This window comes from Pelobates fuscus, chromosome 6, assembly GCF_036172605.1.
Source record: "Pelobates fuscus isolate aPelFus1 chromosome 6, aPelFus1.pri, whole genome shotgun sequence".
In the NCBI taxonomy this organism is placed as follows: Eukaryota; Metazoa; Chordata; class Amphibia; order Anura; family Pelobatidae; genus Pelobates; species Pelobates fuscus.
Window position 1 is genome coordinate 266,467,802 of NC_086322.1, and position 27,101 is coordinate 266,494,902.

General features: G+C 45.2%; 1 protein-coding gene across 1 annotated transcript in view; it reads right to left on the minus strand.

The window, feature by feature from the left end:
• STARD3 (StAR related lipid transfer domain containing 3) overlaps positions 1 to 14,794 on the minus strand; it is a 45,894-nt gene extending 31,100 nt beyond the window's left edge. Inside the window, exons 1-5 of the mRNA XM_063459096.1 lie at positions 14,732 to 14,794; positions 10,362 to 10,634; positions 2,210 to 2,287; positions 1,727 to 1,804; positions 152 to 205 (exon numbers count right to left, since the gene is read on the minus strand). Coding sequence (XP_063315166.1) covers positions 152 to 205; positions 1,727 to 1,804; positions 2,210 to 2,287; positions 10,362 to 10,577 — 426 coding nt within the window. The 5' untranslated portion in view covers positions 10,578 to 10,634; positions 14,732 to 14,794. The remainder of the gene's footprint in view (positions 1 to 151; positions 206 to 1,726; positions 1,805 to 2,209; positions 2,288 to 10,361; positions 10,635 to 14,731) is intronic.
• Between the last annotated feature and the right edge of the window lie 12,307 nt (positions 14,795 to 27,101).

Sequence of the window (27,101 nt, forward strand, 5' to 3'; positions counted from 1 at the left end):
CAGATTTTAAAATGACAGAATTCTAGATAACACTACCAATCTCAACTTTTCACTCTCAGACTATAATGCATAAAAACTTAAGGTAACAACTCCTGGGTGTTTTTTTTATAAGAGATACAGTTTCTAACAAAACAAATGCTGCACCTCTCACCTGGGACATGATAACCTTTGCAATGAGGAAGGCGCTGGTCACAAGGGTTGTGATCTATAAAGAAGAAAGCGAGATTTATAATGCAAGATGTATTCCTGACCCTATAGTGTTAAAAACAACATCTAGTCTCCCTAGCAACGCTAAATATAGTAAAATCATACCTCCAGTCTGCTGCTGCTGGCTCTGTCCCTGCTCTGCTTCCTGGACTGACATAATCAGAAGTGGTGATCTCAGCCAATCACAATGCTTTCCCATTGCAATACAATACAAAGTTGTATTCCTGAGACTATAATGTCCCCCTGCCCCCCACGGCCACCTCCCTAGCCATGTAAAGGGTTAATTAACATTTTAAAAACATTTACTTCCTTCTCCAATGCCTACATGGCTCAATGCTTCCCTAGTGATTTTGATGATGTTAAACAAACATTCTCATGCAAAACTTCAAGGAAGTAAAAATCCATGAAACTCCGGGGAGCAATAGAAGCGGATTTAACACTGCGATGTAAACATTTCAGTTTCTCTAAAACTGTACGTTTTACATTGCAGGGTTAAAGGAACAAGGAAACTGCACCCAGACCACTTCAATGAGGTGAAGTGGTCTGTGTGCTAATAGCATCCCTTTAGTGTCAGTTTTCCACAATACATCAAGTGATTGAAGCAGTCTTTAAGAAGACAGTATAGTGGATGAAATAGAGGGGTACAAGTATCACGCCTGGATAAGTGATCATCAAAAAGAATACCTGCATTACACGATAGGATTTAAAGTAAATTAGGGGCCCACCCTATTCTGGGTGGACGATGGACACATTCTACAATGAGCACAAAGTCCACCACCACCCAGCGTCTTGGCAGAACATTTCCAATTATGCCCTTTCATGGTTGCATATGAAATCAGCAGCAATAATCTAATTTATATTGTTATGATGATTGAAACATAGAAACATAGAATGTGACGGCAGATAAGAACCGTTTGGCCCATCTAGTCTGCCCAGTTTTCTAAATACTTTCATTAGTCCCTGGCCTTATCTTATAGTTAGGATAGCCTTATGCCTATCCCACGCATGCTTAAACTCCTTTACTGTGTTAACCTCTACCACTTCAGCTGGAAGGCTATTCCATGCATTCACTACCCTCTCAGTAAAGTAATACTTCCTGATATTATTTTTAAACCCTTGTCCCTCTAATTTAAGACTATGTCATCTTGTTGTGGTAGTTTTTCTTCTTTTAAATATAGTCTCCTCCTTTACTGTGTTGATTCCCTTTATGTATTTAAATGTTTCTATCATATCCCCCCTGTCTCGTCTTTCCTCCAAGCTATACATGTTAAGATCCTTTAACCTTTCCTGGTAAGATAACACACTATCAATATCGACTGCATTAAATACAAAACTGGACCGCAAAAGCCACCCAGATATTTGGGAGGCATGCAAACAGCTTGAAGAAACACGGATATTTTTTAAATATACCATATTAACGTACTGAGAAATTATTATTCAGAGCTTTGTCAACAATGGCCCTTGAGAGATGGTATCGCCATCTTGAAAAAAAAGATATGAAGAGATCTCATACACTTACCGCTATGACCCACCAGTGACGGAGTCGCAGACAAGCGTAGCCAAGGATAAGGAAGGAAAATCGAAACACAGCCAGAAGCTATACAAACACAGAGATACACCTAAGATCACATGACCAAATAACTAGTACACACAGCAATATGACACGTGTTTAAATACACCCCAAATGTAAAGATGCATAATGAAAGGAGGGTGGGGGAAACATTTTATCACACCAATGTGAAGGCATTGCAGTAAAAAAGCTGGAACTTTGAAAACTGAAGCTCCCTTTTAAAAAAAAAAAAAATGTCCAATAGGCCACAACAATCGCGCCAGGCTTATCGGGCATATCAGCAGCTAAGGGTGTGCATGGAGGGAGTCTGGCCATCATTGTAGGGCAGGACAAACTGGGCGCAAAACACATATCCAATAGATCAGAGAATACAGGGATCTAACTAAAGGACATCATTGGCGTGTGGCAAGGGTGGTTAAGGGCAACACTTACAAATATGTCAAAGAAAGACGTGCTAAATTTGTAATCCTGGACTTCCGACTTTAAATTCTTCTCAATTCCGTCATTCGTCTGCAGAGGGTTAAATAAGAAAGAAATTAGAGAAAAACGTAAACTGCTCACATGCTGCCCATGAAACATGGCGGAAATTTGATAAAAAGATGGAGAGAGAGAGAGAGAGAGAATCATTATATAAGACCTCAAATATATGGCTAAAATTGTATATAGCAACTGTTGTGGTTGCAAGTATGGGTTCTTTGAAAACCAACCTTCTACATTCTTCCGTTCCTGTGAAACACAGAATGTGACAGCAGATAAGAACCATTTGGCCCATTTAGTCTGATTTTCATTTAGGTGTATGTGCTCTGCCCTCTACACATTGACATCATATGGAGAAATCTACCTTCCCTGTTGACTCATCCAAGTCTTTGCTGTTCAAGCCAGACTCTCATGTGGGTTTCCTGTACGGCGTAGTACACAACAATGAAATCCTTTTTTTTTTTTTCACTTTTATTTAAATATTTGTTTGATACCTCTTTAATGCATTAAAGGACCACTCTAGTGCCAGGAAAGCATACTCGTTTTCCTGGCACTAGAGTGCCCTGAGGGTGCCCCCACCCTCAGGGACCCCCTCCCGCCCGGCTCTGGAAAGGGGAAAGGGGTAAAAACTTACCTTTTTCCAGCGCTGGGCGGGGAGCTCTCCTCCTCCTCTCCGCCTCCGTTCCTCCCCGTCGGCTGAATGCGCACGCGCGGCAAGAGCTGCGCGCGCATTCAGACGGTCGCATAGGAAAGCATTCATAATGCTTTCCTATGGACGCTTGCGTGCTCTCACTGTGATTTTCACAGTGAGAATCACGCAAGCGCCTCTAGCGGCTGTCAGTGAGACAGCCACTAGAGAATTAGGGGGAAGGCTTAACTAATTGATAAACATAGCAGTTTCTCTGAAACTGCTATGTTTATAAAACAATTAGTTAACCCTAGCTGGACCTGGCACCCAGACCACTTCATTAAGCTGAAGTGGTCTGGGTGCCTAGAGTGGTCCTTTAACTAATGCATTAAAGCCAAGCAAAAAAAAAAAAGTCAAAACAAAAGTCGAACCATGAGCCATTAAAATCTCTTTTGCCTCCCTCAATACTTACTTTGGGCACCACATCTCCTACAAATGTTACTGAACAGCCAGGCACATTTTTCCTGCAGACACAACTATCCTTCTCTGTATTGACCTGTGGCTGCAGACGTGATCAATACTAACTCCATCTCAAGTCTATATCAGACACTCTGTGACAAGCAGAATGAATGAATGCACTTTGCTCTCTAGCCTTTTTGATTTCTGTTGATACATGGCTGTATCAGAATAGGGCCAACGGGTAGACAGAGACAGCACCTTTTGTTTTCTCACCTATAAATCAAATTAGTAGTACCTTAAAGATGACTTATTTATAACGTAAACTCTTGCCACTGATAAAATTGCAACCGATATCTTTACACCGCTTGCATATAAAATATACATACACAATACTTGCCCTCGTATAGTTCACAAATAGCCGGTAATAATTCAGGTTCCTCCCATTGAACTGTTTATACATCCATTGCTACCCAGATATTACACAATCTCAAGATTTCAAATGTTATACTATTTAAGCTTCCTGGATTCTTTAAATGCTCTCAAGTCCACATTTGCTAAGCACGCAGTTTAAAAAGAAATGGGTCATGAGTTGTGTTTGTTGAATGCATTAAAACTGTAATTGATGCCCTAAAGATAATAACAGGAAAGATATGTACATTGTACAGCCCTATGGAATTTTGCTGGCACTAAACAAAATAATAATAATAATAATAATGTAGAGCAGTGTCTCAAAGACAAGCTAAGAGTTATTTAGAAAAGTATGACTGTGACAAAAGGCTATTGTGCTAAGATCATACAGAACACAAGGACTGTACAACAAAGGCAGACAAATAAAAAATCACCCAGGCATAAGCCACTCTATTATCATTATTATTATCGCCATTTATATAGCGCCAACAGATTCCGTAGCGTTTTACAATATTACAAGAGGGGAGATTACAAGAAAACTTACAGGAACAATCGGTTGAAGTGGACCCTGCTCAAATGAGCTTACAGTCTATAGGAGGATGGGTATAAAACAAAACAGTAATGTAATCTTTATAAAATGAAGGGATTGTATACTACTGGCGATACTCTTTACATATACAATATTTAAGGAACACTCCAAACACAAAGTATTTTAGCATGTGAAGAGTGTCCTATTTACTTTACAAATAGTGCAGACTTCAAAAGAAATCCACACCTTTTCTAGATAAACATTGTTTTACAACCCCCCTGGCTGCCAAGCAGACAGCATGTCCTGTTACTATTTTGTTATTCAGCTCAGTGGAGTTTGAGAATCTTGTCAGTCAGTTTGACAGATAACAATGCAGGAAGAGTAAGGGCCCAAGTTGTTCTTCCCTCCCTGCCAACCCCTCTCATTTTATTCTTTGGCCCATCTCCTCTTTTTCCAATCCCCCATTATAGACATGGTTGTTTACACTTTATTTGTAATCGACATCTTTTCGTTGTTAAAATGAATTAAAACATAATCAAACTTGACAGAATAAAAGGGAATGTAGGTGGCAATAAAAAAAAAATAATACAGTGGTACCTTGGTTTACGAATTTAATGCGTTCTCTGGGACGTTTCTTATAGCGAAAGATTTGTAAACCGAAACGCGGTTTCCCATAGGAATGCATTGAAAACCAATTCATCCGTCCCGGAGGTCAGAAAAAAGTCAAAATGAGCCGGCATGGAAACCAACCCACAATGCAAACGACGAACCTCAGCTTGAGAAATGCACCCAGAAAGTTCCAAAAAGTCCCAAAACCATTGCAAAACATTTCCAGAATGGCTCCAAAACTCAGTGCAAAAGCCGCTCTAACACCCAGAGATGTATTTACCACAAGGCAAACAAGGCATTTGCCTAGGGCGGCGCCATAAAATGCCACCCCAAGCTCCCAGACAAATGCCTTGCTTGCCTAGTGTTCTTGGGTTGTCCACCTTACTGTGAGTGAGTTAGTGTAGCTGTGTGTGTGATATTTCAGTGAGAATAGGTGTGCCTGTGAGTGTGTGTCAGTGTGTGTATGTCATTTTATGTGTATCTGAGAGTGTGAGTCTGTCAGTGAGTGGGTGTGTCAGTGTGTGTCTGTCAGTGAAAGTGTATGTTGGTTAAACAGTGTGTGCTTATGACTGTATGTGTGTGCCAATGACTGTATCTGTCAGTGAGTGTATATCAGTGCATGTATCAATGAGGGCATGTGCCTGTCAGTCAAAAAAGTGGCTTGACACGAATTGGGGGGGTCAAATTTAGATTTTGGGGGTGCCCGAATTTAGTCGTGCCTAGGGCAGCACAAATCCAAAATACACCACTGCTAACACCCCCACACTCGACACCCCGTGCTACCTACAGACTCCAGCATGCATGGGGGCAGCGCTATAAACCTCACAGGCGCAATGCATCCTGGGGAAAATTGCTTTGTATTGCGAAAAAACGTTTGTAAACCGAGGCATTATTTTCAATGGATTTTCATTTGTAAACCGAAAATTATGTTAACCGAGGCGTTTGTAAACCGAGGTCCCACTGTAAATAAGAATCTAAAAGATCAATGCATACAAACGGTGTTCTCAGAACTGCAATACATTTGGTATGAATGGAGGGGGGAGGTCAGTAACACACTTTGACAGCACTATTATTGGTTCAGAGAAAAATAAAGGCTTCTATTGCTTACCTAAACAGTCAAGTTACTAGATTATGTGCATGCAATTTAAGTATCTTTTGACACATTTTGTATCTACAATTAACCATTGCGTTAAAGGACCACTCTAGGCACCCAGACCACTTCAGCTTAATGAAGTGGTCTGGGTGCCTGGTCCATCTAGGATTAACCCTTTTTTTTTTAATAAACATAGCAGTTTCAGAGAAACTGCTATGTTTATACTGAGGGTTAATCCAGCCTCCAAAACCTCTAGTGGCTGTCTCATTGACAGCCGCTAGAGGCGCTTGCGTGCTTCTCACTGTGAAAAATCACAGTGAGAGCACGCAAGCGTCCATAGGAAAGCATTGTAAATGCTTTCCTATGCGACCGGCTGAATGCGAGCGCGGCTCCTGCCGCGCATGCACATTCAGCCGATGACGTCGCAAGGAAGACGGAGAGGAGGAGTAGAGCTCCCCGCCCGGCGCTGGAGAAAGAGGTAAGTTTAACCCCTTCCTCCCCCCAGAGCCCGGCGGGAGTGGGTCCCTGAGGGTGGGGGCACCCTCAGGGCACTCTAGTGCCAGGAAAACGAGTATGTTTTCCTGGCACTAGAGTGGTCCTTTAAAGTTGTCAGTGTTTGCGCATGAGCAGAACTCCAAACACTTCCCTTTAGCTGATGATTTGTGGAAACAATACAATTTTTTCCCAATGATTCCTGGTTAATCAATTAAAGCAAACGCAAATAAGGCAGAGATTAAACACAAACAACAAACTAATATAGCAAAATTGATAATACAACAAATATATTTTGTACGCTATACTTAAACTGTCTAACTTGAGAATGCTTAAAGAAACATAATTACATATCAATTTGGAACACTGCACTTATCCATACTGCGTTGTAGAAAGGGGTCAAACAGGCAGGAGAGATTATTTCAAGATAGAGCATTTTGTATGTCTTTAACCTTGTGATATTGATCTTCAGACTGTGCGATTAATGATGGCAACTGAGGTAAACCCGAATTATATATACATATATATATATATATATATATATATATATTTTTTTTTTTTTTAAATAAGATGTGTTTGTTATTTAAATATCTGGGTCCCCCTTCTAAATCCCCACCTCCCCAAAAAAACCAAAAAAACACAAATAATTAAAAAGCCATAAAATCCCGTTATATCTAAAATCAGAGCAGCCTGATCTTCCTACCAAATTTTCAATTCCAAGGGTTTTTGTCCAGCCAGATGCACTGAGGCACATGTTCTATCACATTTACCCACCCCGTAAAAATTCCCTACCCTCGTCACTTCCGGAGACACGGCCACGGAAGTCTGATCATTCAAAGCAGGCTCCAGGCAGGCGCAATGATGTATTATTATCTGTCATTAATGGACTAGTATGAAACTAGGGGGTGGGGTGGGGGCTGAGCAAAATGTATCTCTCTAGCTGAGAAGCAATCCAATTATGCAATCTGACCGAGTATATTGTAAAATTTGGAAACATTTATTACATAATTTTCAAAGTTTTTCTTGCTTTATTTTGGTTTGTTTATTTGTTCTAAAGTGTTTGCTTCCTAGAAAAAAATAATTGTCAAGTGATGCATGTCCTTTTAAAAATAAATGATTTTGGTGCCTTGTGTCAGAGCTGGGCCGTTGTTTGTATAAAATAAAGCTTTCAAAGTGCCGACACACGCTTCCCTAGGGGTTAAACCTTTATATCCTCGTTATGTATCTTTAATATAAATGAAGGGTTTATTACTCTAACAGCAATGCTAATACACAGTGTTACATTCGGAACTTGCAGAGAGATGAACATATTTCACATGGAATAGCAGCCAGTTATCAGGATGTAACGCATGTAACTAAATGGATGTAGCTGTAAGACGGGTGTAACACCAAAGGAGACAGCGTTCTTATTGGAATTTTCACCCTAGATCACATGACATGAAAACTTAACAAGCCGAAAACAACATAACTTATTAGTGGTGAAAAAGTGACTAAAACATGGGTTCACCTCATTCCCAGATTAAGAGCCCATTGGGCCCGGTGCTGACAATTATGATGGGCTTAATTACAGGACCTTATTGAAAAATAAGGTCATATGCATCCTCTGGTGGATGTGGTGCTGGAGGAAACTTACAGGATATATTTATTTATAAGAATACACAAACCATCTGCTCATCTCTTGCTTTCATCTCTCAACCAAATACTTACCCTCCAACATCAGCGTCCTGTGAAGCGGAACATCGGTGGGCAGAGTAAAAACAAATGGCCTAGTGACGCAAATCAGATTACTGGCACTGCCCAAAGAGCTGGAAGGTCAGTCTGGCAAGAAGGCATGCCAAGCTGCCTGCCAGTCAAACAGACTGGCCAACTAAGGGCGAACTAGGCAGACGACGCTGTTTCAGCACCTTGAACTTGGCACAAACATAATGTGCTCACTATACACTTTCTGGGGACAGTTGGTGTACGACGGCACTCACTTGTACCCTCCTTCTTTCTAACAGACAAAAGCTCCAGGCCTGCAGTGTGGGACAGAGAAATAGGTGGATGTAGTGTGTGTAGAAGAAAGGGGACATGTCACAGTGTTAGAGAGACCAAAGCGGCAAGAGCATTTATACAGTGTGCAAATTCAGCTTTACCTTAACTAAATGTATGTATGTAATAATAATAACCTCCATTATCTCTCTATTAATCACGCCTTGGTCCTTCTACCTAATGGTGTTGTAAGAGTAAATAAGACCAGGGTTTTCCTAGAACAAGATAGGTTTATTTTATAAACAACTAATCCAAGAGTGTTGTGAGAGTAAATAAGACCAAGGTTTCCCAAGACTTGGATCCTCCTAAAAGATCAGATTCCATTGGTGTATGACATTGTTACAACCACACTGTTTTCCTGGCACTGTAGAGTCCCTTTAACTTCAAACAGTTTTCCTGGCAATGCAGGTCCCCTCTCCCTCCCACCCCCCATCCCAAGTTGCTGAAGGGGCTAAAACCCCTTCAGTGACTTACCTGTATCCAGCGCCAATGTCCTTCGGTGCTGGTTCAGGGTCCGCCCATGCTCCTCCCCACCGACGTCATACGGCGGGGGAGACTTATTGTGCATGCGCAACGGGGAGACCTAATGCGCATACGTGCCAATGCCGCACACGCGCATTAGACCTCCCCATAGAAAAGCATTGAAAATGCTTTCCTATGGGGATTTCAGCGATGCTGGAGGTCCTCACATACCGTGAGGACGTCCAGCGACGCTATAGCACAGAAAATCTGTGCTATAAACCCGGAGGAGTTAACCCTGCAAGGTAAATGTTGCAGTTTATAAAAACTGCAATATTTACAGTTGCAGGGTTAAGGGTAGTGGGAGTTGGCATCCAGACCACTCCAATGGGCAGAAGTGTTCTGGGTGCCTGGAGTCTCCCTTTAATGAAGTGGAGAAATTGCAGAATTGCAAATCAACTATTTTCCCCTAAACTAGACAAACTGGGTATTTCAATTCACCATAATTCAGCTTTCAGTAAATTAACTTCCTAATCGCCACATGAATCTGCTAAATATTACATTTTAGAAAAATACATGTCCAGCTTAACTATGGTACACGGGTACTGGGCACAGGATCATACAGAGATCAACCAATGTTAACATGCACAACACGCATTGAACAAGTCCTTCTTTGAGAAGATTCTAGCTTGAACTGTTCCTGAATAAAGACATATCAACTGGTCAGAGATCTGAACCATGGTCATGAAACTAAATGCCTTTAAAGCTTCCAGGTCTGGGATCAATGTAGTAACAATTCCAGAATGGTTTGCCAAACACAGCTGTGGTGGAAATAAGCCAAAGTTCCCCATGACAGGGTCTTTATCTGAGCCACCAACAGTGTTCATGTACTGTCGGAAGTAATAATGACGTGTAGAAGACCTCTCAGAGGGATGTCTCTGTAGTTCTATACCCTTACAGGTGATAGAGCACATAAGGATAGTCCACTACTTGGTGTTACGGTAACATTTACCATGGTGACTGGTATACAATCTGATTTCTCAAGGACATTTTCATACCCATCATATGTCTCTAAACCAAAACATATAAACCGTTTCACAGGTACACTGTGAAGGGTCAATCAAAGGAGCACGTGTCACTATGAATTTGGTCAACACAAACATAAAGGGATGGGTAAAACGAAGGCCAGCACATACTCTTGCTAAAATGTAAAGGAGTACATGAGAAATTTAAGGAGCACTCCAAAAACCATAGCCAAACAGCGTGTTTTAGTGGGTCTGGTGCGAGGAGTATCCTGGCATTCCTCCCACGAATATAAGGAGTCAAACAGTTTAAGAATGGCTTTTTACCTGAGCTCTGCAGGGTTATTAGTAATGTAGCCCATAGACCGCATACTCACATTAAGTTCAATAATCCACAGTAACGAGATAAAAAGGAGGTCAAAGGTGACAAATAAACAAAAGGTCCTGCGAACATCTGAGATTGCCCTGCGCTGCTCTGGTGGCAAGTAATACTGCGGAGAAAGGATCTGGCTTTGGCTGAAAGATGAATTGATGGAGGCAATAGCTGGGAGACTTCTCTCCAAGTCAGCAAAATCAGATGGACGTTTAGTCATGTTTGGAGCTGAAGAGAATATTCAGTGGAAATAAAAGGATACGGTTCACCCAGCCACCTGCAGGAAGGAGAGAGCGTTAAATGCATGCTACTATAAATCACAGCACTTCACATATATGTTGACAGGTTTTATGAAATATGTTGTTCTTCTCTTTACTAACTAACCTTTACCTCTTTACTAACCCTGTCTCTCTCTCTCTCTCTCTCAACCATCCTCCTCTCTCTACCAACCCTGTCTCTCTCTCTCTCTCTCTCTCTACCAACCCTGTCTCTCTCTACCAACCCTGTCTCTCTCTACCAACCCTGTCTCTCTCTCTCTCTCTCTACCAACCCTGTCTCTCTCTCTCTCTCTCTACCAACCCTGTCTCTCTCTCTCTCTCTCTACCAACCCTGTCTCTCTCTCTCTCTACCAACCCTGTCTCTCTCTCTCTCTCTCTACCAACCCTGTCTCTCTCTCTCTCTCTCTACCAACCCTGTCTCTCTCTCTCTCTCTCTACCAACCCTGTCTCTCTCTCTCTCTCTCTACCAACCCTGTCTCTCTCTCTCTCTCTCTACCAACCCTGTCTCTCTCTCTCTCTCTCTACCAACCCTGTCTCTCTCTCTCTCTCTCTACCAACCCTGTCTCTCTCTCTCTCTCTCTACCAACCCTGTCTCTCTCTCTCTCTCTCTACCAACCCTGTCTCTCTCTCTCTCTCTCTACCAACCCTGTCTCTCTCTCTCTCTCTCTACCAACCCTGTCTCTCTCTCTCTCTCTCTACCAACCCTGTCTCTCTCTCTCTCTCTCTACCAACCCTGTCTCTCTCTCTCTCTCTCTACCAACCCTGTCTCTCTCTCTCTCTCTCTACCAACCCTGTCTCTCTCTCTCTCTCTCTACCAACCCTGTCTCTCTCTCTCTCTCTCTACCAACCCTGTCTCTCTCTCTCTCTCTCTACCAACCCTGTCTCTCTCTCTCTCTCTCTACCAACCCTGTCTCTCTCTCTCTCTCTCTACCAACCCTGTCTCTCTCTCTCTCTCTCTACCAACCCTGTCTCTCTCTCTCTCTCTCTACCAACCCTGTCTCTCTCTCTCTCTCTCTACCAACCCTGTCTCTCTCTCTCTCTACCAACCCTGTCTCTCTCTCTCTCTCTCTCTCTACCAACCCTGTCTCTCTCTCTCTCTCTACCAACCCTGTCTCTCTCTCTCTCTCTCTACCAACCCTGTCTCTCTCTCTCTCTCTCTACCAACCCTGTCTCTCTCTCTCTCCTCTCTCTCTCTACCAACCCTGTCTCTCTCTCTCTCTCTACCAACCCTGTCTCTCTCTCTCTCTCTCTCTACCAACCCTGTCTCTCTCTCTCTCTCTCTCTACCAACCCTGTCTCTCTCTCTCTCTCTCTCTACCCCAACCCTCCTTCTCTCTCTCTCTCTACCAACCCTGTCTCTCTCTCTCTACCAACCCTGTCTCTCTCTCTCTACCAACCCTGTCTCTCTCTCTCTCCCAACCCTGTCTCTCTCTCTCTCTCTCTACCAACCCTGTCTCTCTCTCTCTCTCTCTACCAACCCTGTCTCTCTCTCTCTCTCTACCAACCCTGGTCTCTCTCTCTCTCTCTACCAACCCTGTCTCTCTCTCTCTCTACCAACCCTGTCTCTCTCTCTCTCTCCCCTCCCTCTCTCTCTCTCTCCCAACCCTCCCTCTCTCTCTCTCTCTCCTCTCTCTCTCTCTCCCAACCCTCCCTTCTCTCTCTCTCTCTCTCTCCCAACCCTCCCTCTCTCTCTCTCCCAACCCTCCCTCTCTCTCTCTCCCAACCCTCCCTCTCTCTCTCTCCCAACCCTCTCTCTCTCTCTCTCTCTCCAACCCTCTCTCTCTCTCTCTACCAACCCTCCCTCTCTCTCTCTCTACCAACCCTCTCTCTCTCTCTCTCTCCCAACCCTCCCTCTCTCTCTCTTCCAACCCTCCCTCTCTCTTCCCAACCCTCTCTCTCTCTCCCCAACCCTGTCCCTCTCTCTCTCTACCAACCCTCTCTCTCTCTCTCCCAACCCTCCTCTCTCTCTCCCAACCCTGTCTCCTCTCTCTCTCTACCCACCCTCCTCTCCCACCCCCTCCCTCTCTCTCCCAACCCTCCCTCTCTCTCTCACCCTCTCTCTCTCTCACCCCTCCCTCTCTCTCTCATCCCTTCTCTCTACCAACCCTCTCTCTCTCTCTCTCTCCAACCCTCCCTCCTCTCTTCTCTCCCAACCCTGCCTCCTCCCTCTCCACCTCCCCTCTCTCTCTCTCTCTCTCCCCCCCACCTCTCTCTCTCTCTCTCTCACACCCTCCCTCCCCCAACCCTCCTCTCTCTCTCTCCCACACCCCTCCCCACCTCTCTCTCTCTCTCCCCAACCCTCCCTCTCTCTCTCTCTCACCAACCCTCCCTCTCTCTCTCTCTCCCAACCCTCCCTCTCTCTCTCTTCACCAACCTCCCTCTCTCTCTCTCCCCCTTCCTCTCTCTCTCTCTCTCCAACCCTCCCTCTCTCTCTCTCTCTCTCCAACCCTCCCTCTCTCTCTCTCTCTCCCAACCCTCCCTCTCTCTCTCTCTCTCCCAACCCTCCCTCTCTCTCTCCCAACCCTCCCTCTCTCTCTCTCCCAACCCTCCCTCTCTCTCTCTCTCCCAACCCTCCCTCTCTCTCTCTCTCCCAACCCTCCCTCTCTCTCTCTCTCCCAACCCTCCCTCTCTCTCTCTCTCCCAACCCTCCCTCTCTCTCTCTCTCCCAACCCTCCCTCTCTCTCTCTCTCCCAACCCTCCCTCTCTCTCTCTCTCTCCCAACCCTCCCTCTCTCTCTCTCTCCCAACCCTCCCTCTCTCTCTCTCTCCCAACCCTCCCTCTCTCTCTCTCTCCCAACCCTCCCTCTCTCTCTCCCAACCCTCCCTCTCTCTCTCCCAACCCTCCCTCTCTCTCTCCCAACCCTCCCTCTCTCTCTCCCAACCCTCCCTCTCTCTCTCCCAACCCTCCCTCTCTCTCTCCCAACCCTCTCTCTCTCTCCCCCAACCCTCCCTCTCTCTCTCTCCCAACCCTCCCCCTCTCTCTCTCTCTCCCAACCCTCCCTCTCTCTCTCTCCCAACCCTCCCTCTCTCTCTCTCTCCCAACCCTCCCTCTCTCTCTCTCTCTCTCTCTCCCAACCCTCCCTCTCTCTCTCTCTCCCAACCCTCCCTCCCTCTCTCTCTCTCTCTCTCCCAACCCTCCCTCTCTCTCTCTCTCTCTCCCAACCCTCCCTCTCTCTCTCTCTCTCCCAACCCTCCCTCTCTCTCTCTCTCTCTCCCAACCCTCCCTCTCTCTCTCTCCCAACCCTCCCTCTCTCTCTCTCCCAACCCTCCCTCTCTCTCTCTCTCCCAACCCTCCCTCTCTCTCTCTCTCCCAACCCTCCCTCTCTCTCTCTCTCCCAACCCTCCCTCTCTCTCTCTCTCCCAACCCTCCCTCTCTCTCTCTCTCCCAACCCTCCCTCTCTCTCTCTCTCTCCCAACCCTCCCTCTCTCTCTCTCTCTCCCAACCCTCCCTCTCTCTCTCTCTCCCAACCCTCCCTCTCTCTCTCTCTCCCAACCCTCCCTCTCTCTCTCCCAACCCTCCATCTCTCTCTCCCAACCCTCCCTCTCTCTCTCCCAACCCTCCCTCTCTCTCTCCCAACCCTCCCTCTCTCTCTCCCAACCCTCTCTCTCTCTCTCCCAACCCTCTCTCTCTCTCTCTCTCTCCCAACCCTCTCTCTCTCTCTCTCCCCCAACCCTCTCTCTCTCTCTCTCCCCCAACCCTCTCTCTCTCTCTCCCCCCCAACCCTCTCTCTCTCTCTCTCTCTCTCTCCCCCAACCCCCTCTCTCTCTCTCTCTCTCTCCCAACCCTCTCTCTCTCTCTCTCCCAACCCTCTCTCTCTCTCTCTCTCTCTCCCCCATCCGTCTTCCAGCCACAGCATCCTCTTCTTTTGACCAATCCTGACTTCCTCTCCCATCACCTTCTCTCTCTGTAACCCATCACCCTAGTTTCCCCAATCCTTCCCCTGTTATTTCTGATGTTATTACAGGTTATTCCCCCATGATATCTGCCCAGGATAGCTCTATCCCATTCCCGCCATAATCTCACTATGTATCACGTGTCCCCGCCCTGCATACACTGTATACAATATATTATCCCCCCTGTCCCGTTACTCCCGGTACCTCATGGATATTGTCCTCCTCGCCGGGTCCCATTCACAACAACCCGGAAGTCAGAAGACCCGGAAGTAGCGGTGGGATCCCGTGACAGTCGGCTAGCCCCGCCCCTCGGTGGGCGTGGCCCGTGTCTGGGATAAGTTTACAGTAAGGGGAACTATACTTCCATCATTCAGTGTGTCTGTTATATAAACCAAATAAAAACAATAAAAAATGGGGAACTTCCAAAAATGATCAGTTAGAGTTATAAAATGGTCAAGGGCTTTATTGACTAAACAGTGAGCTGTATGGAATGGGAAATTGGCAGTTTTTTTTATATTTTATACAAATTAAAGCTTAGCTAATTTTTTATTTATTTATTTATTTTTTGCTTATTTTTGCCCTGTTGGTTTTTATGTCACAATAAGCTGTTTAGCAAAGAAAACAGTTAAAAGTTTAGTAATTATATTAAAAAAAAACCAGAGTGAGGAAGACAGAATGATCTATAAGATTACGCAGAAAGAGGCTAAGCAGGTTATAAGAGCTGCCAAATCACACACAGAAGAGAAAATAGCACAGTCCGTAAAAAAGGGGGACTTTTTTTAGATACATAAATGAGAAAAGAAATGTAAAACAAGGATTAGTTAGATTAAAAACAAAAGAAGGAAGGTATGTAGATGAGGATAAAGGTCTAGCTGACTGCCTCAATGAATATTTTTGTTCGGTATTTACAGATGAAAATGAAGGAAAGGAACCTCAGTTAGGAAAAACGATAAATTAGTTATTTATTACACGTGAGTTTACAGAGGAAGAGGTTCTATTTCAACTGTCAAACGTAAAGACAAATAAGTCAATGGGACCTGATGGAATACACCCAAAGCTATTAAAAGAGCTTAGTGATGTACTAGCAAAACCATTAACAGATTTATTTAACCAATCATTGTTAAAAGTAGTAGTCCCAGAAGATTGGAAGTTGGCGAATGTTGTGCCCATTCACAAGAAAGGTAATAGGGAGGAGTCGGGCAACTATAGGCCAGTAGCCTTACTTCAGTAGTGGGGAAAGTGATGGAAACCATGTTAAAGGATAGGATTGTTGAACATCTAAAAACACATGGATTTCAAGATCAGAGACACCATGGATTTACTTCAGGGAGATCATGCCAAACTAATCTTACTGATTTTTTTTGATTGGGTAACTAAAATTATAGATCAGGGTGGTGCAGTAGACATTGCTTACCTAGATTTCAGTAAGGCTTTTGACACTGTTGCACATAGAAGGCTTATCAATAAACTGCAATATTTAAGTTTGGATTCCAATATTGTTGAATGGGTAAGGCAGTGGCTGAGTGACAGGCAACAGAGGGTTGTAGTCAATGGAGTAAATTCGAAGCTTGGGCTTGTCACCAGTGGGGTACCTCAGGGATCTGTACTTGGACCCATTCTCTTTAATATTTTTATTAGTGATATTGCAGAAGGTCTTGATGGTAAGGTATGTCTTTTTGCTGATGATACTAAGATATGTAACAGGGTTGATGTTCCAGGTGGGATAAGCCAAATGGCTAATGATTTAGGTAAACTAGAAAAATTGTCAGAGTTGTGGCAACTGACATTTAATGTGGATAAGTGCAAGATAATGCATCTTGGACGTAAAAACCCAAGGGCAGAGTACAGAATATTTGATAGAGTCCTAACCTCAACATCTGAGGAAAGGGATTTAGGGGTGATTATTTCTGATGACTTAAAGGTAGGCAGACAATGTAATAGAGCAGCAGGAAATGCTAGCAGAATGCTTGGTTGTATAGGGAGAGGTATTAGCAGTAGAAAGAGGGAAGTGCTAATGCCATTGTACAGAACACTGGTGAGACCTCACTTGGAGTATTGTACGCAGTACTGGAGACCGTATCTTCAGAAGGATATTGATACCTTAGAGAGAGTTCAGAGAAGGGCTACTAAACTGGTTCATGGATTGCAGGATAAAACTTACCAGGAAAGGTTAAAGGATCTTAACATGTATAGCTTGGAGGAAAGACGAGACAGGGGGAATATGATAGAAACATTTAAATACACAAAGGGAATCAACACAGCAAAGGAGGAGACTATATTTAAAAGAAGAAAAACTACCACAACAAGAAGACATAGTCTTAAATTAGAGGGACAAAGGTTTAAAAATAATATCAGGAAGTATTACTTTACAGAGAGGGTAGTGGGTGCATGGAATAGCCTTCCAGCTGTAGTGGTAGAGGTTAACACAGTAAAGGAGTTTAAGCATGCATGGGATAGGCATAAGGTTATCCTAACTATAAGATAAGGCCAGGGACTAATGAAAGTATTTAGAAAATTGGGCAGACTAGATGGGCCGAATGGTTCTTATCTGCCGTCACATTCTATGCTTCTATGTTAAAACAATTTATTTCTAAAAAAAAGATGTCTAAATGTGTTTACGCGCTACGGAATCTGTTGGCGCTATATAAATGGCAATAATAATAATAATAATGTGTCACCGCGGTAGTATGTGATGTTTAACGAAACATCATCACGTCATTATCATGGGTTTAGGATCCATTTTCTCCTGCAAACTAGGGTTGCCACTTGGCCTGTATTTGAGGCTGCCTGGCCGGTGCCAGTATTGCAAAAAAAAATTTCTGTGACGTCACTGTGGGAGAGTGGTGAAAGAAATGGAATCAGAATATCTACATCTATTATACATAGCTGGTGCACACAAGGACACACACACAGTAGACACACACACTCACAGTATACAGACAATGGCACACAAGCAGACGCAGTATCCACACATTCTTAAACACATAGACAAATTCTACACACAATGATGCACACGCATATTCAGATAACTGTATGCACGCACTGCTATACACACATTAATTCATGGAGTAAACACACACTGTTTCACGTATTGCTACACACACAGTCAGACACAGTATACACATTGTAAGTAGTTTATCAGTGATTAAGGGCATTTTACCCTTCCAATTTTTTTTTCTCTTATGCAACACCCTGAGACGTTATATCACATCAGACGAGAATGTGTCCTGTGATGTTTCGCATATATAAATAATAGGGGAAATTAGCATGACTGGTATTTTTTATTAATTTTTTTTTAATGTGGGAACCGTGTCTGCAAAACATCAGTTATGTTGTTGAGAAAAAAGAAAGGTGTATCCCGCGCCTAGTATATTATATGTGCAAAATATACATACATATGTTCTCAAGTATATCCAGAAGAAACCGAACCTCGGAATAAAACAGAGAATAAAAAACAATAGTGCAATACAGTAATTAAAATGTTTTTGGCGGTGGTGAGTACAGCTATATATAATCCACTCACATTTATATGAGCTATAACAGAGCTCAGCTGTGCAGCGCTTGGACGGTACAATCCCCGTCTTAGGATATGTTGTTGTGGTTATACAGATGCTTCCAAAGTGCAATATGCGTGGTATATGCAAAAAAAGGAAAATAGCAGCCAATAGTGAAGTAAGTACCAGTAATGGTGTAAATAATGGATAGTATTGTACTTACAATTGCTAGAGCATGTAACCTGCTCTAGTGTGGTCAGCTTAGGTGGTATAATCCCCACCAATGATATACAGGATCCAGGAGGTAAAAGAATGAGTATAAAAAGTAACTTTAAAAGTATACTTTAATATTAACAAAATATAAACAAAAACCATAAAAGGTATAAAAAGTTAATGTCCCACTTAACGCGTTTCGCCTCACAGGGCTTCTTCAGAAGTCATGTTGTTGAATTAACGCAACAGTAGCATTCGTTAGAATCTTGAACTGCCTTGTTCAACGTGAGAATTCTTTTTATGGTTCTGTTTACAAAAGTTAGGGGCATAGACATGGATGGGAGTAAGGGAGAAATTGGGATAGACATGGATGGGAGTAATGGCTTTGTCCTGAATGAGCCCAAACCATTCTAAGCCAACTGAAAGCTGCTGGACGGCTAATATCCTGGTGACCCGGTCTCTATGCTTAAATTGAGCATCTGGTTTTTAAATGTCCTAATTAAAATCTTGATGATGCAAGCAGGCCTGCAAGAGTCCCGATTTTAATTGGACAGTCTAGATTTGGCCCTGCTGTCTCAATGTCCCAATTTAATTCCCTGGTGTCTCGTTTTAAGTGCTTCAGCACCGCTTTCTGCACTGCTTCCTGCCAGGTCCTGTAGGTTGAGTGCTGGCCAGACAGCAGACATCCCAACTTTCCCGGGATTTTACAGTGCGGCTTCATAAGATATAGATGGGAGAGAGGGAGACATGGGGGGGACAGACATAGATGGGAGTAAGTGAGAAATGGGGAATAGATATGGATGGGAGGGAGGAAGACCTGGGGGGGGGGGGGTTAGACATAGATGGGAGTAAGTGAGAAATGGGGAATAGATATGGATGGGAGGGAGGAAGACCTGGGGGGGGGGGGGGGTTAGACATAGATGGGAGTAAGGGAGAAATGGGGAATAGGTATGGATGGGAGGGAGGAAGACCTGGGGGGGGGGGGTTAGACATAGATGGGAGTAAGGGAGAAATGGGGGATAGGGTTAAGTTTTTGGTGGCTGGACAAAGCTTGCTAGCCAACTGCCATATTCAAAAGTAAAAACAAATACAATTTAAAAAAGCTATGGGGGCCAATATCACTCTTACCTAACTCTACTGGACCTCCCTTCCTCCTCGATTCTTCTAGTTTCTGTTTTATATATATATATATATATATATATATATATATATATATATATATATATATATATATATATATATATATAAAAATCCCACATACTTCCTCAGTTGCACTTCTTGTATCACAGTGAGTGCCACCATGTCAAGGGAAGGTCTGTGGTGAACCACTGTTTCAGAATCACTATAATTGCCAGTTACCTATGACCTTCTTAAAGGAACAGAGTCATAACCACTTTAGCATGCTCCCAGAAAGTGTTTGACAACATACCAAGGGTCCACTGGGCCCCATCACATTTTGTTGTGAAGCCGGAAGATCTCTGTACTGAGCAACCAACTACAGATGTTAACCTTACAGATCTGTAGGTTATGGTTTGAGATTTTGAGCCCCTTTTTTAATATAGGCTCCAAATCTGCTTTTCTTCAAGCCTCTAATACGATTCTTAAAAGAAATGCACACATGACAGATTAAAAACAGTGCTCTGGATATTTCTACAGTAAGTACTCTTGGGTAAATAGCATCAGGCCAGGGGTTTTTGTTTACATCAACTTTTTATAACTGCTGTAACACTTTATCCTGCATTAAAGGGATACTATAATGCCAGGAAAACTGAGCCTTTTACCCTGCACTATAGGTTCCTACAGTGCCCCCCTCCCTCGCCCCCCCTCCCGCAGGGCTGAAGAGGTAAAAACCCATTTAGTCACTAACCTGAATCCAGCGTCAATGTCCCTCGGCACTTGGTCAGGCAGTGGGGGGGAGACCTAAGGCGCATGCGCGGCAATGGCCGTGCGCGCATTAGTATTTCACCATGCTTTCCTATAGGGTTTCCGATGACACTGGAAGTCCTCATGTTCAGCGTGAGAATGTCCAGCGTCATTTTAGACGACCAAAAGTCGTCTAAGCGCCCGGAATTACCTCTAGTGGCTGTCCGGTAGGCAGCCACTAGAGGTGGAGTTAACCCTGAGAGGTAATTATTGCAGTTTCTTAGAAACTGCAATAATTGCCACTGTAGGGTTAAGGGACATGGGACATTGCACCCAGACTACTTCAATAAGCTGAAGTGGTCTGGGTGCCTATAGTGTCTCTTTAACCAATTATCTCTTTGCTGTAAGGGTTTCGTAGCAGAGATTTGAAAATCTACAGCCACAGGTTCTTTGCTATATACTGAAATAATATAATTTTTTTTTTTTAGAATTTCTGCTCTGTCCTTATCCTCCTTGATTATCACACCCAATTCAGATTTCAATGGAACAAAACATCATTTATTAACCTTTTTGGCATTAATGTACTTTAAAAAAAAACATTTTGGGGCTGGTCTTGCTCTCTTTGGCTATGAGCTTTTCATTTTTAAGTTAAGCCCATCCAACTGCCTTTTTGCAAAACCTGTTGGCATGCTTATACACACATTATAGGGTACAATCAACCCCTCTGATTTAAATGCCCGTTTTTTTTTATAGTTTGTTATTTGACTGACCCTTTAACTTCATTTTACTACAGTATTTAGGATAATGTAAGAATAGGATTTAAGGTTAGACTAAATCAGACTTGTACAACATATGGCCCGGGAGCCCCTTGTGGCCTGCCAAATGATTTTATGCTTGAATCTTTAATGGTCTTACTCAGGGGCAATTTGGATCCATTTTGGACTGCAATAATTATTTGATTAATGCTTGAATTCATATAAACTGATTTACTATAACTTTTTTATTTTTTGGTGCAGCTGCAAAGTTAAGACAAAATGCAATTTAATAAGAGGTGTAACTCAGCCACAAAATCAAAAAAATAAACCAGTTATTTTTTAATAAATATATATATATATATATACTAGACCTAGGGCTTGATTTAATATTGTGGACATATTGAAATGTATTTTTGAAAAGCTGATCAAACAATAAGAAATCAAGACCCTAGTTAGGTATAATATCTTGCAAAAAGTAACCATTTTTTTTTGCTAGTGTAAGTGTTAAGTTGTAGTCTTTTCAGGCAGCCTGGCGTTAGTAGCAAGTTTTATATAGCGAGTGGTCTACCGCCATCTACTGTCTGAACTACTATGGAAACTATGCAATGAAAGGAACACTATAGAGTCAGGAAGACAAACATGTATTCCTGACACTATAGTGTTAAACTAACTATTTAGGTCACCGGCCCTTCCTGCATTGCTTTACAAAGGTATTTTTACTCGCCATTTCTCCCAAGATGCACCGGCCTGGTCGTGGCTGGAACTGCCTTTATGGCTGAGATCATCAATCTTAATGATCTCAACCAATCCCATGAATTTCCATAGGAAAGAACTGGAAGGCTATTTTGCCGCGTTGCACCAAACAGCCTCTCCTAATAGAGATACACTGAATCAGTGCATCTCGATGGGGAATGTTTAGGGCCTTCATGCAGATCTTGGAGATGCTGAACGTCAGTGCTGCACACTGTGCAGACAAGGAAGCACCCCTAGTGGCCATCTGAGTGACTACCCAGCAATATTAATACTGCCTTTTCTCTGAAATGGCAGTGTTTACATTGAATAACTGCAGGGAAGTGCTGTAGACACCATAATCACTACATTAGCCTGCAGCGGCTCTGGTGACTATAGTGTCCCTTGAAATAAATAACACTACTACATGAATTATTACCCAGTCTTCAAACTGCTTTCAAACTTTTTTTTATCAGATTTCAATGAAGTACAATGTCAGTGTCCTTCAAGGTTTCTTGAAAAAGTGCATATAGAGTGAAACGCATTGGAGTCCTTTAAGCCAAGTGTTTATCTTGTTGTCATGACATGCGCACAGTCGTTATTCGGCTTGTGGCATTTTGATCCCCATAACCCACCAATAAACACAGACACCAATTTCTGTTGGAAAAGAAAAGTCCACAGCTTTATTTAAATTTTTCAATAAACAAGATAACAAATTGGGGTCATTGCCAAATAAAATTAATTTACCCCCACCCCCATCCGTACAGCATTAACCCAGACAATGACCCCATACCATAAACAATATATAACAATATAAATAACACATAAATATAACACACGGCCTACCAAAGAGGCCCCATAATTATAACTTTATTAACTGTAGGGGTGTACCGAGACACCCCTACACCACCAGGTTCGGAGCCACCGATGAGCTCGAACCAACAGACCACTTCCAACTCTGGCCTAATTCAACCTAAGCTTAGCCTAGCCACTTGCTAATCCACTTCCATCCCAATTACCCTAGCCCTATCCCGCCACAGCCCGAGACTTGATCCCTTAATGTCTCGAGCGCCCCCCACCACACAGAAATAGGGCCCGGGATATCCCCTCTTGAAAACCGAGGTTAAGCAAGTCACAACCAACCTCCGAAAGGTGCACCCCATCCTTACGATAATACCCAGGTAACATACCCTCTAGCTCCCAATGCCTGACCGGGACCCCACCTGACCTCCTAACGAAAACAGACATGGCCTTGTTAACTTTCCCCCGACATCTCGCCACCGCAGCTGTGTCCCTGGCGTGTCTCCAATTAAATCTAGGCACCATCTCAGACCATACTATAACCACTCCCGGCACCCGCTCCCGAAGGCGATCCAAATCCCGCTTCATCCTCCTAATTAACTCCCTCTGAGGGATAAGCCCCAAATCGTTACCCCCACCATGTATCAGTATTACGTCCGGGGGATTTCCCTCCAACAATTTTCCAAAAAGCACTCCACTAATGCTCTGCCAGCTGAAACCACGAAAACCAAACCATTGTAACTGCACAGTGTCCTGAAGAAAGCCCAGTTGTGATCCATTCCTCCGAACTGCGGCCCTCTTCTGCGCCCAATAAACGTAGGAGTGACCCACCAACCATACAACCCGACCTAGAAAGAAACACAAGTTATTAACTAGCAGAGCATTGACACCACACCTTCAAACCAACCAGACCCCCCCTTCAAACCAACTTATCCGTTCGTACATATGTCCTAAAACGCGCGGACTCCCACCGACCTATCTGTTTAATCCGGTCATCCCCGAGTCCAAGCCGCGCTGCTTCCGTTGCTGCCCCTATGCGAAATGAATGAGTCCCAAATTGCATGGGATGCAAACCCAACTGCCGCAGCCCCATGCGAAAGACCCTGACAAATTGGAAGCGCGACAGCGCAAGACCATCCTTGTGAACGAGGAAGCACCCCAAGCCTTGAGGGCGAACGCTTAAGTATTTGTGCCCGCATGCTACTGGGCAGACTTCCGACCCTGGCAACGCAAACAAAATTATTGTCTTACCTCTCCCAAAGACATCCGTCTTGGAGCTCCTCGGGCGTATCTCGACTTTGTCCTGCCCCAGCACCACATCCTCGAACCGGATCCCGTTCGCCCCGAACTTATTAGAGCTGACCAGTTCGCCGATGCGGAACGCCCCAAAGAACGCCCAAACAAAAGCTACGGTAAACAAGAGCACTTCAAACGGAGATGTACAAACGTCATGCAACCCTTCTGTCAAGCCCTGTAGAATGTTAAACGACACAGGCCGTCTCGAGTCTACAGTCCTTCGTCCTTTACGAAAGCCGCGTAACGCCTGCCTCACCAAAAAAGTTTTTGTAATATCCTCCTTACCCGTGAATTTAAACCAAAATGCCAATGCTGACATGTAACGGTCCACCTTCGCGGGAGAAGCTCCTCCCGCGAATAACCGACACAACAACCTTAAGAGCGTGTCCAACCTACCTGCAGGCGAATTCGCCCCTCCAGACTGCCCTATCATCTCCTCCCATTCATACCATACCTTGGTGTACGCTGTCCACGTTCCGAGCGCCAGGGAACTTCTTATAAAGCCCCCAAGCAAGACGTCCCGAGCCGCCACATCTCCGCTGGGCATGCCTGACCCGTCTCCCGAGCTCCCGGCGCCGCTGCCCAAAAACGCTCCCACTGTGAACGAGATAAGGCGTCAGCGACAACATTCAACAATCCCGGGACATGCTTTGCCCTAAACACAATATTCCAAGACATGCACAGCAGCACCAAGCGCCTCAACAACCGTACCACAGGCAGAGAAGAGGCCGAGATATTATTAACTGCCTGCACCACCGCCATGTTATCGGAGTGAAAGATCACCTTCCTGTTCGCGAGCTCTTCGCCCCATAAAGATACCGCCACTAACACAGGAAAGAGCTCTAGAAAGGCCAGGTTCCTGATCAAGGCGCTTTCCTTCCACGCCTCCGCCCACTCTTCCGCGCACCACCTCCCTGCCAGGTAAGCACCGAAACCTACGCTCCCGGAAGCGTCCGTAAATAAGCCGATTTCTTCTGACGAGGCTGCCTCATCCCTAAAATACACCCGACCATTGAACTCCTGAAGGAAACACAACCAAACATCCAGATCAGCCTTCATCGCAGCGGAGACTCTGATATAATGACCTGGTAATCGCACACCGCAAGTTGCTCGAGCCAACTGCCTGCAAAAAACCCTCCCCATAGGGATCACTTTACAAGCAAAGTTCAAGCTCCCCAGCAGGGACTGTAACTGCCTCAAGGTCACCTTCTTTGAACCCCTGACTACCTCCACCCGCTGGCGGAGCGCTGTCAGTTTATCCGATGGTAACCTACATTCACCCTTCACCGAATCTATCTCCAGCCCTAGGAAGCTCAAGCATACCGTCGGGCCCACCGTCTTCTCAGCCGCCAACGGGATCCCAAAGACCTGTGCCACCCATTGCAACACCCCCAGTATTTGCCCACAACGATCGGACCCTGCCGGTCCTACGCACAAAAAGTCATCCAGATAGTGCACTACTGCACCCCCAGCCGACTCCTGACGCACCACCCACTCAAAGAAAGAGCTGAACTTTTCAAAGTATGAGCAAGAAATAGAGCAGCCCATGGGCAAACACAAATCCACGAAAAAACCCTCATCAAAGAAACATCCCAATAAATGGTGACATGTCGGGTGAATAGGAAGCAACCTGAAAGCTGCCTCCACGTCCACCTTCGCCATCAACGCTCCCGGCCCCGCTCTCCGTACCAACTCGACCGCCTGATCGAATGATGCGTATGAAACGGAGCTTAGGGCCGCGTCAATGTCGTCGTTAACAGAAGCCCCTTTTGGGTAAGACAAATGGTGTATCAACCGAAATTTGCCTGGCTCCTTCTTGGGGACCACCCCCAACGGAGACACCCTCAAGTTCGGCATAGGTGGGACCGCATAGGGTCCCGCCATCCTGCCAAGCCGTACCTCCGACATCAATTTTTCCCGCACCACCCCTGGGTGATCCCGAACGGATCGTAAATTCAAACATAAAGTCCCTGGCCCCTTCCCTTTGAACGGTATCATAAACCCCTCTGTGAATCCTTTCCTCAAAAATTCCGCGTCAGCCCGGTTAGCGTAGCGCTTTAGCCACGGCAGCATCTCGCCTACCTTCACCGGAGTTGCCCCCAGTGGCAGCGGCAGGAGCCGTGGCGCCGCTGGGACCTCCCCCGCTAGCCGGTTTGCCTCTCTTGAAGCACCTATTAACTCCATGCGCACCACCGCAACCGGAACACTCGTGTTTGAATCTACACGACGAGCCCCATTTACATTGGCCCTCGTTGAAGAGCCAGCAGAAACCCTTCTTTTGTCCGGCCGGCGCCGCTCCCCCAGGTGCTGCACCGGCCGCCCCGTGAAAGGGCGCAGCCTTCTGCGCCATCATGAGCCGCATCCACAGGGGCAGATCCATCTGATCCCATCTCATGCTCGGGTTCGCTGCTAAACGTTGGCGGAATTGCTCATCGTATTTCCACCATGCAATACCACCGTACGTCCGGTAAGCGTCCCCTATCCCGTCTAAGTAGCAAAAAAGCTGCGAACAGCGATCGGGAAACTTTTCCCCGATGACGCTGGCCAGTATGCAAAAAGCCCGCAGCCAGTTCGCAAACGTCTTGGGGATCTTCCGATACCTACGCTTCTTCTCTTCTTCCTCCTTCTTCGCATCCTTTTTATCCTCATCCTTTAGATCGAGGAACTCCTCCAGAGGAAGGAGAGAAAAAACCTCTACGAACTCACCTTTCCAAATCCTGTCCTTTACCTCAGACTTCAGGTGACATCCCAAGGGGCCCGCGAAAGAGACATGCACATTCTGCCGCGCCGCATCGGAAACCTCCCCTCCTCCGACCGAACCTAAGCCTGTCTTCTCACCTGGTTCAGGCGTACTCCGTCCGGAGACACCACTCACCGCCCCCTTAGCCTGTCCCGTTGTCCCGGAACCCGCTTCCGGAACCCATACCCTCGAAAATTGCGGTGAAGCCCCCTCCCCACCGACCCATGAATCTAACAACGATTTTAGGCAAGTTAACATGGAATCAGAATGTGATGTAACAGGCAACTCACCGCCAGAGCCTCCGGCCGCAGAGGGCCGTGGGGTCGTTTTCCTTCCATCCGCCGCGTGCGGCTCCGGAGTGTCCAGTTGACGCCGACTCCCTTCCGCCGGATCCCGCCGTGGGACCGTAGGTGTACCGCTCCGCGACCTGTAAGGAGAAGAACACCTGGGTAGTCTGTTCGAGTGCCCGTCTACCCGCCCTTCCTCCTTACGTTCCCTGCCGTCAACCCTGCGCCTCTCCCGCCTAGTAACCAGTCCCTCTAGACCGTAAGAACTCCCTGGCCGTCCTTGGGTGCTCCCGTTGGAGGACCCAGACTCGCTGCGCCGTTCCCTTCTCCTCCTGGCCCTGCAGACTGATCCCCGCCTACTGTACCCGTCAGTAGACAGGCTCCTCTCCCTGACAC